This window comes from Anser anser (assembly GCF_964211835.1).
Source record: "Anser anser genome assembly, chromosome: 5".
NCBI classification, from domain to species: domain Eukaryota; kingdom Metazoa; phylum Chordata; class Aves; order Anseriformes; family Anatidae; genus Anser; species Anser anser.
The window spans coordinates 34,592,501-34,608,085 of record NC_139725.1 but is presented as its reverse complement, the minus strand read 5'-3'; the positions used below and the strand labels follow the sequence as shown (position 1 = coordinate 34,608,085).

General features: G+C 49.2%; 1 protein-coding gene across 3 annotated transcripts in view; it reads right to left on the bottom strand.

The window, feature by feature from the left end:
- Positions 1–1,398: 1,398 nt before the first annotated feature.
- The window catches only part of CREB3L1 (cAMP responsive element binding protein 3 like 1), a 45,161-nt gene continuing 30,974 nt past the window's right edge, over positions 1,399–15,585 (bottom strand). The window contains exons 5-12 of one of the 3 annotated variants that reach the window (XM_083837310.1): positions 15,197–15,357; positions 14,531–14,680; positions 13,628–13,686; positions 11,339–11,407; positions 8,864–8,963; positions 4,788–4,902; positions 4,112–4,358; positions 1,399–3,676 (exon numbers count right to left, since the gene is read on the bottom strand). In XM_083837310.1, coding sequence (XP_083693436.1) covers positions 3,640–3,676; positions 4,112–4,358; positions 4,788–4,902; positions 8,864–8,963; positions 11,339–11,407; positions 13,628–13,686; positions 14,531–14,680; positions 15,197–15,357 — 938 coding nt within the window. In that variant the 3' untranslated portion in view covers positions 1,399–3,639. Of the gene's footprint in view, positions 3,677–4,111; positions 4,359–4,781; positions 4,903–8,863; positions 8,964–11,338; positions 11,408–13,627; positions 13,687–14,530; positions 14,681–15,196; positions 15,358–15,585 lie in introns of all 3 variants that reach the window. The other 2 variants (XM_083837309.1, XM_083837308.1) reach the window with 2 other exon arrangements.

Below are 15,585 nucleotides of genomic sequence, written 5' to 3'. Positions count from 1 at the left end.
CGCATCGCTGACACGGGCAGGAGGCTGCTTTTGGACGAGGTGCTTAAAAATGAGCCTTGGAGCATCTCTGAAGCCCCACTGCCTCCTGCTTGGGCTCCCTTCCAGCTGTGGAGGTGCTGATTGTGAGATGGAGTCATTTCAATGCCCAGAGCCTAACAAACCCAGTGGGAGCTCTCTAGAAAACGAAGATTCATTTTCTAGACCCCCCGTTGCCTTGTGTTTCACACAAAATCATGACAAAACTAATCAGTTTTCACAGATGTAAATGGACTATTGGAGGTGCAGGCTAACAGGCAGTCAGGTCTCAAGCTGTTCTGATCTAAGTGCAGCTGTTCTGCTTTTAGTTAACTGAAGGATTAAAGGGGTTTTTTTCCTTTTCCTTTTCCTTTTCTTTTTCTTTTTCTTTTTCTTTTTCTTTTTCTTTTTCTTTTTCTTTTTCTTTTTCTTTTTCTTTTTCTTTTTCTTTTTCTTTTTCTTTTTCTTTTTCTTTTTCTTTTTCTTTTTCTTTTTCTTTTTCTTTTTCTTTTTCTTTTTCTTTTTCTTTTTCTTTTTCTTTTTCTTTTTCTTTTTCTTTTTCTTTTTCTTTTTCTTTTTCTTTTTCTTTTTCTTTTTTTCTTTTTCTTTTTCTTTTTCTTTTTCTTTTTCTTTTTCTTTTTCTTTTTCTTTTTCTTTTTCTTTTTCTTTTTCTTTTTCTTTTTCCTTTTCCTTTTCCTTTTTCCTTTCCCTTTTTCTTTTCCTCTTCCTTTTCCTTTTCCTTTTCCTTTTCCTTTTCCTTTTCCTTTTCCTTTTCCTTTTCCTTTTCCTTTTCCCTTTTCCTTTTCCTTTTCCTTTTCCTTTTCCTTTTCCTTTCCTTTTCTTTTCCTTTTCCTTTTCCTTTTCCTTTTCCTTTTCTTTTTCTTTTTCTTTTTCTTTTTCTTTTTCTTTTTCTTTTTCTTTTTCTTTTTCTTTTTCTTTTTCTTTTTCTTTTTCTTTTTCTTTTTTTCTTTTTCTTTCTTTTTTTCTTTTTCCTTTTTTTCGGTTGGGATAGAACCAGAGCCACGGGGCTACGAGCAATGCCTTTTGTTGTACAGACCCTGCACAGACCCTTCATCAGAAGAGCTCACTGCACCCCATGAACTTTCTTCCATGCTCTTCCACGTTAGCAATATTTTGGAGAGGGAGAAGAAACTGAGCCATAACAGTTCTGATACGCCCAGAACTGCAGAAGACCTCGTGGTGCTGCAGGAAATAAAACATGCAAGTTTGCTTCTAGCCCAAACGCTGAGTACGAGGTCCCAGAGCTGAACCAGTTCTGCATGCAGCCAGCGAGCGGGACAGTCGGGGAGCACGAGGTGAGAAGCTGTGCGCATGGGCTGCTGTGACAACCATGCTTGAATGAAAGGATCCGACAACCCAGGATTGATGCTGCATCTTTTTATTTTATTTTTATTTTGCTTCTCTAAGCGAATGCAGAGCAAGTGATAGGAGGAGAGGAAAAGGTGGCTTGAAAAGCAAAACAAAACAAAACAAAACAAAAAACTGGAGGGAAGAGGCAGCTACTGGAGTATAAGGGGAAAGTGAGCTGCTAACAAGAAGGAAGTCCATAGATGCCAAGCCCGCACTAATTCTTAATAAAATACAATACTGAAAATAGGATCTGAGAGTCTCCAAAATACAATATCTTAAGGGATCGGCAATAATACAAAATAAGGTTCATTATGTACAAACGAGTTCTGCTCTTGGTCTCTGTACAACGGTGTGAGTGGGAGGCACGGGGACGTGCACGTGGACGTGTTGGGGTGGAGGAGGGTATGCTTGGACCCGGCAGTGGTTCTTTGCACTGGGGCAGAGGACGGGGAACGCAGTGGGATGTGGTGACCAGCGGGTCCTGTGTGAACCTTGAGAGGAGAGGAGCTGCGCTGAAGGCTTTTTCTCGTCCCTCCCATTGGCCAAGCATGTGTGGTGGCAGCTAGCTGTGTCCAAATTTGTCCTAAACGGCTTCGGGGGGGCAAAAGCAGTTTTCAAAAGAGAGGAGAGAGAGGGATGTGAGGGCCCTTCCCTCACTTCTTCCAGTCCTTGAGTAAGAGCCGTCCCATCCTTCCTCTCCAGGGGAGAGGCTGGTGGGGAGGCTGGGACAATGCGGAGCGAGTCCAGGGTGCTTGAAGAGAAACAAGCCAAGGGGGTGTCTGCTGTGAGACCTGGCGGAGCACACAGGGACTCCCGTGTACAAACACGGGGCAATCTGCTGCGTCCCAAATCTCAGGCACTCAAGTCCCACATTGTCCTTCCAGCAAAGAGCAGCTGAGCGAACGGAGTGGGGAGACACTTGAGCCTTTCAGCAGAGAAAGGGAGGAAGAAGGGTCAGAAGTGGATGTCTGGGTGCTAAAGAGAACAGAACAGCCTTGAGATGAGGTCATTTCAGCACCAAACTTGGCAAGTCTAGCCCGAAGGGTGGTATGGCAAGAGGTTGGTACCTTTGGTGCCAGCACTGAGAAGGAGGAGGTCTAAAACAGTCTTTGGTTACCCTGGCCAATTCCAACATGCCACCTCTTTGCTGACAGAAGTACCCGTCACCAGAGATGCCAGCACGTCCTCAGTGGCTTTCACAACATTGCTGGGCACACAGAGGATGTGAGGGGAATGATGGCTCTCTGACAGCCCTCCAGAGCTCTTGTCGATGGTTCCTAGGAAGACCCCATTTGGCATGAAGCAGGAGTGGGGATGGAGAGCTGTGATAAGGAGCAGGTTATGGGACTGAATTTCTGGCACCTGCCCTCAAAGTAAGGGGGTGTGCAGAACGGGAAGTGGGAAAGCCACTGACCTGGTTAGCACTGCACTGCGGGGCCCAAGCTGGGAACAAAAAGGGAAATACCACCCCTGCCAAAGCAAGGGTGCCGAGGGTGGGGAGAAGTGGGCTGTGGGGGAAAATTGTTCTCTGTTTCAGAGCTCTGGCTGCCCAGAAGCTGCCAGTAAATTTTCATGGTGGTTTATCTCAGTCTGGGATCTGGCTCCCCCACTCCGTTTGTGTGCAGATCTTTGCAGATAGTTGGCGTGGAAGTTATGTAGGCACATCCATCAAGAGAAAACTAGAGCAAGGAAGAACTAGTTTTTCTCTCAACAGAGGCAGAAGTATACTAACAGATGGAGGGGAAGGAATGAGCTCAAACTCTCCAGAGTCATCTCTCTAGCCCCAGCATCACCCACTCCTAAGTCCCTCAGGCAGGGCAGAAAATCCAGCACTCTCTCTCTCTCTCTCCTTCAGGTGCATCTGATGTAGCCAAGGGGTACATGCCTGGGGACAGCCCCCTTGGAGGCTTTGGGGAGTGAGCTGAATAGTTTGGGAGCCTCCCCCTGACCTCCCTCCACTCCAAGGTGAGCCCACACCCATAGGGTAGTGCTCATTCAAGCAGAAGATAAGGCCAGGAGGAGAGGGCGTCTCAGGACTTTGCCAGACATTTATTGCTGGTTCTGGCAGTCCTGCGAGTCCCCTCAGAGAGACAGATCAGTACCAAAGGGGGCCATGGGGAAGGGGAGGAGCTGAACCCAAGGCCGGTTTAGGAGTGTCTGAATGCAGTGTCCTCTCCTGCCAAGTCCCCTCAGTTGCTCGGTGAGGAGGGAATCCTGCAATCAGACAGATGAGGCCTTGAGGTCCAGCAGCTGCTACAAGTATTCAGTTGTCTCACTGGAGCTTGTCTCCCTGAGGAAAAAAACAAAAACAAAAACAAAAAACAAAAAACAAAAAACAAAAAACAAAAAACAAGACATCAGTCAAGGTTCATTGCAGCTTCCTAGGCAAATTCACCTCTCTGCCCAGCTGTTTTGCTATGACCAGGACGGAGCTCTTCCCTGGGACACAGAACATCCAGCAAACCTGGGACCACCTGAGTCACCCATCCTCAGCTTTAGGCCAGTGGGACACCGCTTTACAGAGTCCCAGATTTTGCTCTAAAAAACAGTCTTGGTCCTATGCTCTCTTCCAGCACTGGCCTCCTCCAGCTGTTGCTCCTTAGCTAGTTGCCTGTCCCAGGGAGCTTGGCTACCCTCAGTCTGCAGTGAAGACGACGTGCCTGCTGGTCCCTCCCGCATGCCATGCTGTGGTTTGGGGCTGGGAGTGGGGCCCCCACCTGCTTACCTCTCATGGAATTGCTCTTTGAGGTGAGTGAGAGTTGGGTCAGTTTGGTTCTGCTCAGGACTCTCCAGACGGGTTTTGCTCAGATATTTGGCTGTCTCATGTGTCCTGGCCAGATGAGGCCTTGGCTCGTCAGACTGCCCTTTTTCGGCCTCCCACCCCTCAGGATGGTCCATGGTTAGGAAGGAGCTATAGCTCTCTTCTAAGGAGCCAGCACCTTCGTCATAGAACAGGAGGCTCCGTGACTGAACTGGAAACAAGGAGAGAACTGGTTAATAATGAGGACGAGGTGTTTTGCAAAGGGTGTGGGTCGTGGTGGTGGTTCAGCACATGCTCACACAGGAGGCCTGCTCTGCAAGATACCCTGGGGGCAAATGCTCCCTTGGACACACCCTCTCCAGAGGGCAATCGGTCTGCCCTGGGGCTTTTCCCTCATTTCTCCATAGCCTTTATTATTTGTCATGTTTTAGGACAATGGCTAGCAGAGAATGAAAACAGGCCCAAGCAAGGTGCTGTTATCAGGGCTCGTACCACTGACAGGCCAGGAATCCCCTCGTGCAAGAGCATATGGGGCAGGCACTGAAGGGAGGATGCCACCACTGAACCAGGTGTGTTGGGAGAAGAGTTGAAAATGGTTTGACAGGATTAAAGGGAGGTACCACATTAGACTCACTCTTACTAGTTGTGTAAATGTCTGGCGCTGGTGTTGCTTTCACTGTCTGTGATGCTGAGGAGAACTCCGGGAGGCAGGGCATCACGGATCCGAGGATCAGAACGAAGCAGAGCGCCAGCACCTAGCGAGGAGATATCAGCATGCAGTCAGTGCCACTAGCCACCAGGAAACACCCCTCCCAGCACGCAGACACGAGGCTGAGAGCCAACATGTGTTCAGGCTTACAACAGGGTCACTGAGGTCCCCCAGAGAGGGAAAGGGCTTGCTCTGCTAATCTCTGCTGGAGATCTAAGAAAGGGAAGTCAGAAGCTGCCTTGTGTTACTTTTTCTGAAGTATTTATGGTTCAATGGGTGAGAACTCGCCTGTCCAGTTGATGAGAGATGCTCACAGCTAGGGAACAATTTGGGAAGGAAGAAGGCTCAACAGAAGAGATGAAATTTGCCTTTACCAGAGGGGACCTGACCATTGGCACAGCAGGAGCTGTGGTGGGCTGCAAGAAAACATGCTCACTGGGAGAAATTTGTAAGATACCACAGCACATAGCAAAGTGAAACTACCCTCCACGCTAGGACAGAAGTGGCAGCAGAACTGCAGCAGCCCATCTGGCAGGATGGAGAGTCCAAGGAAGGGGTTAAATTTATGCTTAGCCTGCACATATTCTGGGATGTGTCTGTGCCTTCCGGCTGCTGGGCAGACCAATCAGAGCTACTGGACAAGGATAAAAGGAGAAAAGATGAAAGCTCCCTGTAAATCTCCCTCTGGTAGGTCTGCACCTGTCTGTAAATTCTGCCATAATGGTAAAGCTTCAGAGTGAGATGCCAGTGCTGATCGTAAGGGACTCTGCAAAGTTTAGGGAGCTAAATAGTACAAAGCAAGAGGGGACACATGGGAAATGATAAAGAGCCAAATCTTTATTACCTGAATACCCACACGTTGTGGGTGGTATATTAACTTCTGCCTCCAGCCTAGTGTTCAGCCTGAGAAAGTCTGAAGAGGAAATGCATCTGTTGATGACTTCTACTACCTACGTTCAAAGCTAAGTGTCACCCGTGGGGACATCTGTGGGGACAGACAGCAATTTCTTGACTGCTTTTCAGAATGGGCAACTATTTTGGAATAGCCATGCCTAAGTAACATACAGAAGCTGGTACTTCAAGATAATACTGACTACCTGTGTATTCCGGGAGATGCACGGGGATACTATACTACATAAATGGTGAGTTTAGCTTTCCAGACAATCCATAACTAGTTTTGAAGTAAGAAAACTACCTGTGGACAGCATGGCTGCTGAGCACATCATGTTGGGTGCACAAGGTATTTAGACTCCTTATTCCACAAAAACAAAAACAAAAAAAGGAAAAAATAAACTGTGAATAGATGTTGCTTGGAATTATCACAGCCAAGAACACAGCATTCAGAAATGGAGCTGGCCCTCTGAAGCCTCTTTTTCAGTTTGAAAACAAAACAGGCTTTATGGGCAAGGAAAGAGTAGTATACTTAACATCTTGCTTTAACAAGGCTTTCATGTGGGGCTTTGCAAAACAACATTGTTTTACTCTGTTTTGTTTCAGTTTAACTCTGATATTGGCTTTCTGATTCAGATCTGGTTCAAGTTCTAAAACATTTCTAACAGTAGCTCTTAGTTTGAGTCTGAGTGCCATTCACCTCCCTGATTTTGAACACCTCACCATTTTGACCTCTTAAAAAGTGAGGGAAACTAGGCTAGAGGGAAATACTGCAAAACCAGTTAGAAAGATGGATGCAAAATTTGTCAAAAAAAGATGTTTTCAGAATGTAGGTATCAGATGGTTCATTCTCAAACTGGGAGGATGTAGCAGATGGAGTAGCAAAGAGATCTGTTGTGGCTCTGGCAAGATACAACATTTTAAAGCTTGACTTGGATGATGGACTGTATCAAATCTACAGATGGGAGAGACCACAAGCAGACTGGATTTTGGTCAGGATTCAAATTCAGAATGATCTTGACCATGGGGAGAATGCTCCAAGAGAACAGTGGGCAGATCCATACAGACAAATGCTAAGATCAGCAAGGTGGCAGGACTGATTAGCAGAGGAGACATGGCACCACGTAAGTGGCCAGGCAGCTGTTCTACAGAAGATCTGGGAGTGAACATGGAGCACAAGGTGAGCACAAGTCAGTGTCACTCTGTGTCCAGCTTTGGGCCCTCTACTTCCAACAAGATGTGGGGCAATTGGAGAAAGCCTGGCTGGAAGAGAGCTCTGAGGATAACAGCCTACAAAGGAAGACTGAAGAAACTGGTGATTTAGCATAGCAGACTGAAGGGTGTTACCTGAAAACAATAGTTTTCAAATATGTAAAATGCAGTTGCACAAAGGGAGGGTAAACTGATCTTGCTTACAGTGGGCAGAAGAAGTTGTAATAGGCTTAAGCTATTACAAGGAAGATTCAGATGAGATATCAAGAAAGCTTTATCTGGGAAAGATAACAAAGCCCTGGAAACATTTGCGTGGGGAGGCTGAGGACTGCTTACCACTGGAGGCCTTCAAGAACTGGCTAGAAAAATATCCAGCAGGAATGACACAGCGCGAGAAGAAGAGGGTCTTCTGCTCCACTCCCATGCTGCAAGGCATGATTATTCTACATATCTGTCATGATAAGGAGTTCTCTATTTGGAGACTAAATGGAAAATGGGAACTAGGAGGCCTATCAGAGGAACTGGCCAAAGATAGAAAAGCAAATTACAAATTCTTGAAATGCTTCAAAGCTCAGAAGCCTGAGTGAGTTGGTGTGTGGGCTGGGATGCCGTGGAATGAAGAGAGCAGCAAGGAGAGATAAGACATTGCTAGGAAGCTAAATTAGGTATTTTATCAGCTTATATAGCACAGGGGACGTCTGGGAGGCACCTCTCCTGGACTTGCTCACTCCAGGTAGTGGTGATGAAGAATTGCCAGAGCCAGGGGTGCTCTGATGAGCTGCTGCATTAAGGAGCAATGAGTCACTGGGCCCAGTGGGGTCACACCCAAAAACGCGGAAAAAACTCGGGAATGAAGCAACAGAGCAGCCAACAGAAAAGACAGTCTGTCTTTAAAATCTGATCTGACATGGGGGCAGCAAAGAGTAGCAAAAGTCTGAGCAGATTTTGAAAGGAGAAAGTGCTGGGAATTACAAAGCAGGGGCTCTGGAACCAGAGAAACTGATTGAACCAAGAGAAAAAAAAAACAACCCCTCAGGACACTGAATGTGATGAGAAAGTGGGGCAAGCACCTCACCATCTGTCTGTATTTCATGACTCTTAGCAGTACAGAAGCAGTAACTAGATAAATAGATAACTGACATATTTGTCACAAGCACCTACTATGACAATCCTGCAAAGACATCACAGGTTTGGAGGCTGTATTTTTATCATGGATCAGAAAATTTCCCCTGACGAAAAAAAAGATGAAGAATAAGCAGTTGACTCTACTTATGGCTACACAGTGGCATGCGCTAAAACTCCACAGTGAAGCCAAGATTGCTTAACTATTATCCCCCACTACGAGAAATGAGAGGCAAACAGGGATTACCAAAAACAACAGATGACCTCGAATCATTTTGGTTAGTCAAAGAGCAAATGAGGAGAATTCCAGCTGGATTTAACAATGCCTGATGTACAGGCACAGCAAGAGCAGATGTCATTTCTTGCTGATAAACACAAGGTAATGCCCACTGGGAGGAATACTCAGTTCGTCCACCCTTCTGAGTTAAACATTAAGCATTACCAACTCAGCAAAGAAAAATCTACCCATTAAGATGGAAGCTCATTGAAGACTTTTTTTTGCTGAATATCCAATAGCTAATGAAAAGTAAACAAAGTGCTGTTTTGTCCAAAGAACAAGATAGTGAAAGCACAGGAATTATTCTCATGCTGTTGCATAAACAGCTGACACTACTGATGTGTGTACGACACAGGCCTAGTTCTAGTGACTCTTAACACAAAAGTAGAGAGTAGGCATAACTGGCAACAGAGATGGACAGTGGGGAAGAGAGGAGGGACAGGCAATTGACAAAGCTGTCTGGGATAGCATGGCCAGTAACAAATGATGGAAACGATGCTCATACCATTAGGCAGGTCCCGGTCTGTGTGGAAGCCATTTTGTAAGGTCTGGAGACTTTCCCAGCTACCAGAGCCTGCAGCTTCTGTAACTGCTGGAGCAGAGTCCTGGAATAGGAAACAACCCAAATCAGAATTTGATAAAGAAGTAGCGGACAGTGAGTGATGCAAGATTTCCACTACCCCTTTTGTAATTTACCCTGATTTTCCTTTTTTGTAAAAGCAAATCTCTGCCTGTTGCTATATTTTGCCTAACTTCTCCCACCAAACAGGCTAGGGAAGCAGAAAACAAACAAAAAAGGGTGAATTTGAGATAAGAGGTGTGCAGGAACTTGTGGGAGAAATGCCCCGATGTGCATTATGCTGAGGTAACTCGCTGCGGCACCCTCCCTCAGTCTTCTCACCAGCAGATCCACCACGACCTTCAGTACAACTACCCACAGTTATGAATGTCACATTCAAGTGCAGCCAGCCATCTCTCAAAGTCTTGTAGAGCTAGGCTACCATGAAAATCACCCTCTGGGATGGAGGCTGAATGTTATAGTCAAGTCAGACCTTGAGCACAGGCCTGCCTGCTTCCACTTCCCTCAGAGATGCATGCTCTGCAGCTCGACCCATGCCCCAAACCATATGGTGGAGAGAAATAAAAAACAATTCTGATCCCCTCCAGCTTCTTCAGTCTTGGCAAACTCTGCAGAGGGATGTGGGCAAAGCCAAATGTTGAGTTCAGCGATTAATTCACTCTCTGGCTGCTCTGGTGGGAACACGTGCTGAGGTCTCTCTGCCCCGTTTAACTGAACACAGGCATCGGCACATACAAACACAGAACAGTGGTAGGTGTGGTACAAAGAGCCACCAAACCCTTCACTGGGCTGGTGAAGAAAGTTGGGACAAGGGAGACTAACCACAGAGCATGCAGTTCCCAAGGGCACCAAATTCCGGTCTACGGAATTCTACGGACTACTGAACATTCCCCCCTGGGATCACTGGCTGCTTTACACAAATATGCTTGAGCTTTTATAAAATGCCAGGTCACAGAGCCAGGAGGTTGCAGGAGAATCCCAGCTTTATCTCTTTTCAAATCCTCTTCTGCTCCTTGTACATGTGGAGAGAAGCACAGAGTGTCCTCCTGGCTGTGCTAGAAAACCAAACCCAATTAGAAAGAACAGTGTGTATTTCGAAAAATAAAAATAAAATAAAATAAAATAAAATAAAAATAAAAATTCCCTGGCTTTTAGGTCAATCTCCTGATTTTGCAGGGTGGGGCTCATGCTTTTTCAGCAGCGGGGCTGCCCGTGGTCCCAGAGAGGCCAGGTGGTGGGCTGTGCCCCATGGGCATGAGTGGCCAGGCAGCAGTATCGGGCAGATAGGGCACTCTGGCTGGGCCAACGGCAGCCCTCAGCCCCAGCAGCAGTGGCTAGCCTGGAAGCTGGGGACACAGCCCTTGTGTCACGGATGGGAGTAAAGGAGTTTGGCAGAGCCTTGAGGAGTGCTTCAGATCTTTGCAAGCTGTAGAGGCAGCAAATGGGGCTATAGAAATGAGCTTCCCTCTCACCAGCCCTGCAGCAGCCCCTGCCCTTGCTCACACCTACTGCGCCCAGTAAGAGGAAGCGGGGCTGGGCTCTCCTCCAGCTCCTGCTGTGCATCCCCACCGCAGCAGCACAAATCTTCCTTATCTGCTTCCGAGGAAGCAAATTCCCCTCGTGCTCTGTTGGCCGGCTCTGCATCTTGGGGCACAAATGCTCACCCAAGACTCTGGTCTTGGCTGAGGAAGCCAGGAGCCTGCTCCGGGGCTGTGGGAGCAGCTTGCTCCTTTCAGGCAGGCAGCAGCAGCAGATGGGAAGGAAAATCTCCAGGCTTGCAGGGAGAGCCTCCAGCCTTGCTTTGCCAGAGGATGAGGCATGGCAAGGGCTGGGGGGACTGGACTGCACCGTTCCCACTTGCACCACTTGCACAGGGAGTTGCCCTGGATGTGGAGGGAGCTGGAACCCATGCCTGTACCAGGGGAAGGGGCTTTCCCTGTACGCACCAACTCTGTTCAGCTGTTTCTCAAGAGAAACCTGAAACAGCTGCCTGATGCCCAGAAGAGCAGAAACAGCGGACTTGAGAGGCTGTTGCACGGGGTCTCTCTTGGAGCTGCTGCCCTGGAGACAGCCAGAGGCCTAGAGGGCTACGGGGAGGGCAGCGTGAGCCAGAAGGGCTGCAGGGAGAAGGAGGAAGAGATGGGAGAAAACTCCCTCCCTGCCTCCCTCCCCTCGTTGCGGCGCGGCCTGGCCGTCCCAACACAAACATTCCAGCTCGCTAACCAAACCCAGCTGCCTCGCTGCTGCCACGGGCTGAAAACCAGCGCCTCGCCGCGCGGCGCCCGCCCCGCCAGGAGCTGGGGTGCTGCCTTTCTCTCCTCTCCCTCCTGCCCCAGCGCTCCCCTGGCCTCCCTTCCATTGCACACCTCACACATGGAGGTCAGGTTTAGCCCCTCTTACCTGTTCGCGTTTTCTAAGGTCTCCACTTTTTTCCAGAGTTCATTGTTTTCTGTCGTGTATGTTTCAACCCTGTGGGAATAAAACCCGCGGCCGGTTAGTTACACGGGCCGGTCAGATGAAGCAGACGTTGGCCTTGCCTCTCTGGCAGTGGGGAGGCTCAGTGGCCTCATCCATTGCCTGCAGATGTGGTCTTGGAGCCGGATGTTCCTGGCTTGCCTGGCTGCCACCAGACCCCGGGGAAAAGGGGATGCGAGTGCGGGTGGACAGCGAAGTGCAACGGCCCAGGCTTTCCTGAGGTCTGGGAGAGCCGGCAGCACCCCCTGCACCCAGGACACGGGGGTATGCAGGTGTTTCCATCCCCTCCAACCCCCTCTGGGGCTGGAGGAACCGCAAAGGAACCGGGGGGTACAAATTCACACCTCTCCCACCCAGAGCGAGGACCTGGCCTGGCTGGGCGCCCTGCACAGGGCAAGCGGGCAGCTCTGAGCAGACGCTGGGCCAGCTCTGACTGCAGGCACTTGAGGGCAGCAGAGAACCTGCAGGCTGCCTCCCACCGCTCCCGAGAGGAAAGTGGTTGTGCTGTGCTCGGGACAAGTTATCTCCAGGCCCAGGGACACAGCCTGGTCGTGCTGAGGGTTTCCAGCACCACCTCCAAGCCAGGCGTTCCGTGTAAAAACTGGGCTCACAGCAAAGGTGTCAAACCGAATGCTGAAGGGCCCAGGTACGGACGTTGCAGAAAGCCAAGATGACCGACTTGTTGCATTCAAAAAAAAAAAAAAAATTCACTGAATGCTCCTTTTGGTTTGCATTTAAACCTGGCATTGTTTGAAAGCCATCTGTCACAGCAACGCGCTAGCGTTACAGAGCACTGAGCGCGCACAGGCACCGCAGCCACGTCTGGGGATGAGGCCCCAGCACGGAAAGCCCCGGACCTGCCACTGGACAAGGCCGGCCACCTCCCCAGCCCCAGCGTGAAGGATCGGGGTGGCAGTGTGGGGCACCAGCTAGAGGTGATGCCCTCTGATGTCTGGACACACACCGAGGTGCTGCTGCTGGAAGGGCGTGAGAACTTGAAGGTGCCTTGAGTCATCTGTTTTCATTCAGCATTTCTGCGCACTTAGGCAAGATAAACAAATAGCATCGGGGGAAGAGTTAATTAAGGTTGGGTTTGGAGGATTTTTTTTCCATTTTGCTGATCTCAGGTGGTGTTAATAACAGGGAACAAGATGGTATTTAAACAGAAATGTGAGTTTACAGCTGGATCCCTGCATTCTTCTTTCCCTGGGAACGTCCACTGGGGCTGCCAGTATGGAGAGGATCACAGGATCAGGCCCTCAGGAGTTATTTTCAACCCTCGGTGACATATGTCACTGTCATGTGATGTCACCTTAGGCTTATGCTTGTCATACCTGCAGGACCTGAGGGTTGCAAGGAGCAAAACAAAGCTCATGCAGGGAAAGGGAAGGGAAGATAGTAATACCAACAGTGCAGTGTTTTTCTTGCTGTCAGATGCTTGTGTCTCCACCTCATGGGGAGAAGGGGAAAAGCTGTAGTCACTGCCCTCCAAGGGCTTACTCCTTATGGGACAGGCAAATTAGGAGCAACTTCTAGTGAGGAACATAACTCTTACCCCAAATCCCACCTTGCTGGCAGCCAAAATGGCCCATGTTCTGTAGGGGACCAGCCAAACTAAGCAGTTGGAAACACTAGGTTTCTAGAGCATTCTTCATCCTGGAAGAGGATTTCTAGGAGGGAGGGGAGTAGGGGCAGGATCCCAAACCAAACTTCTGTGCAGCCAGCCTTGCAAGGAATTGTGCTTTTTGAGCAAGTCAGTAGTTTTCTGAGTTGAAAATAAGTTTTTCTTTTTTTTCTTTTTTTTTTTTTTTACAGTCCACTGCAAGTCCGGTGACTGCTGATTGCCTCCCACTGTCAAATAAGTAACCCCCCGCTACGGGCAGATACCGAGTCTCATACGGAGACAGCAGAAATTCCTGCTGCTCTTCTGGCATTTTAAAATTCATCATCTTGGTAAGAAGAGGTTCTAAGAACCAACCTAAGCCACGATGTCACTGCTGAGTGGAGCTTCTGCACCCACCCTCGTACCATACTGGGAGTGAGAGGGGGGAGCCCTGACCCTGACTCAGCCACCTTTGAACTGAGGAGCTGTGGGAAAGAATAACTACAAATGGATGGGACCAAGGGGGCTGTCAGAGCCAAAAGCACTAGAAAGAGGGGTTTGAAGGAACAGGGATCCTTTGTCAAAGGTAAGACTGAAAAGAAGAAACTTACTTTTTCTCTAGACACTCCACATATTCCTTCTTCTTCCTGCGGCTCTCCTGAGCAGAGATCTGTGAGAGGGGCAGCCATCAGAGAGGAGTCAGTATCTAGAGTATCTGGAGCCTCTAGACACTTATTTGTGGTCCCCTTGTCTTGTCTGCTCCCTGCATATACAGCACCCTCAGGTAAACGGGGAAGGCATCTTCCAGTCTGCTATTCCGACTGGTCTCTGGGAGGGATGGATGCTGCAGGCATACAGCCTTCTTTGGCCTGTAGACCACAACCATTTGTTGCAGTATGCCTGATCCCCTTGCTGCTGAGAGCATCTTTTGGGTTGCATTTAACTCCTCTGACTCACACGGGTACGTGCTGTGGCCATCTGGGCAGATTCTGCCCCAGACCACTTCTGAGTCACTGGGTGACTAATTCAGGGTCTCATTTAATTTCTCCCACAAGATGCTTTCCAATCACAGTCTGATAGCTTCTGCCTGGCTAATGAGCTCTGTTAACCGCTCATGTCCTATGCTGTCAAGTGGCTCTTGTTTCCCTGTCCCCACAGAGAGGCCTGACCAGGACAATCAGTCTGATCCATGATGTCTTAGCTTGTGGGCCCCATCCCAGGCCATGTACTTGCAGGGGATGGGCTAGAAGCCACACTCTCCAGCTACAGCTGCATGCACAGCATGCCTACAGAGATGAACTAGATGATCTTTAAGGTCCCTTCCCACCCAAACCATTCTGTGACCCATGGCACCATTTATGTGGATCGGGAGGCTTGTGCCAGTGCATCAAAGGTGGGATCCCACCTCTTCTGAGCTGCACCGCAGCTGAGGAGGCAAGGATAACTATAGCAGTGGTCAGATGAAGCTGCTCTGGAATCAAGGGAACCTCACGGTTATGTTTTTTTGAAGTCACCTTGTTCTTGATTTTCCTCCTGACCCTCTTCAGTGCTTTCTCTTCTGCTTTGGTGAGGGGCAGCTTAGTAGGAATTGGGTAGCCCTCAGCAATCAAGGTGCGTTTCTCCTCTTCAGTCAGGAGCAGAGGGCCAGAGGTCCCTTGTAACTTCTGAAACACAGAGAGCAGCTATCAGCATCAGCAAGGAGTCCTATCCCAGCGGTCCTCCTTAAAGTCTTGTAGAGCAGCTAGGGGTGCAGTACAAATAGGCACAGTGCAGTGCTCCTTCCTGCTGTCACCCTGATCCTGGGGACACAACTCAGCAGCTGCTTTCCTCTTTACCTGGAAGGTCACCTGCTCAGTTATTCCTTTCTCTTCCATTAACTTCCTCAAAAAATCCCCCAGGGCAGAGGCCACTCCCCAAAGTATGGACCGAAAGACAGCACTTGCTAAAACAAGGTAGCTGCTGGTAGGCATTTTGCAGGACTCACTGGGCCTCTCCTCGCTCCTGTGAACACCACCCTGTCCCCAGACCCCTGTGCCGGGACATCACATTGCTTTGGCAGGGTGTTTCAGCTAGGAAACCTTAACGAGGACAGGATCCCCCACAAGAGCCTCAGAAAGCCTCCAGCCCCCTCTGAGCACCAAGGAGCCCCGTGTCTCAGCGACCTCCTGCTGCCTCCTTACGTGTGGTGCTGTGAGGAGAGGTGAGGAGGAGATGGCAGTGGAAGAGCGAGCAGCGGGTCGGGCTGGGCTGGAGGGAGGCAGGGACCGGGGGCTCTGGGATCCGTCGCTGTCACTGCCGTGGCTGCTGGGCGGAGTTGGAGGCATCTGCACCAGGTCATCTACTGAGAATTAAGGATATTGAGTCAATGGCTGTCACGTCAACTGTTGGGACAGTCACAGTGCCCTGAGTAGCAACAGGAAAAGGCACTGCCATAAAACAGGACTGAAAGGAGAGGGTGATGAGTTTTAAAAGGTGGGGTGGCTCTAAGAACAAGGCTGGACTGAGTGTTGCCCAAGACAGAGGTGAGGCTGACCTCAAATGTGCTAAACTAGGAACTGCAGGAGTCAGA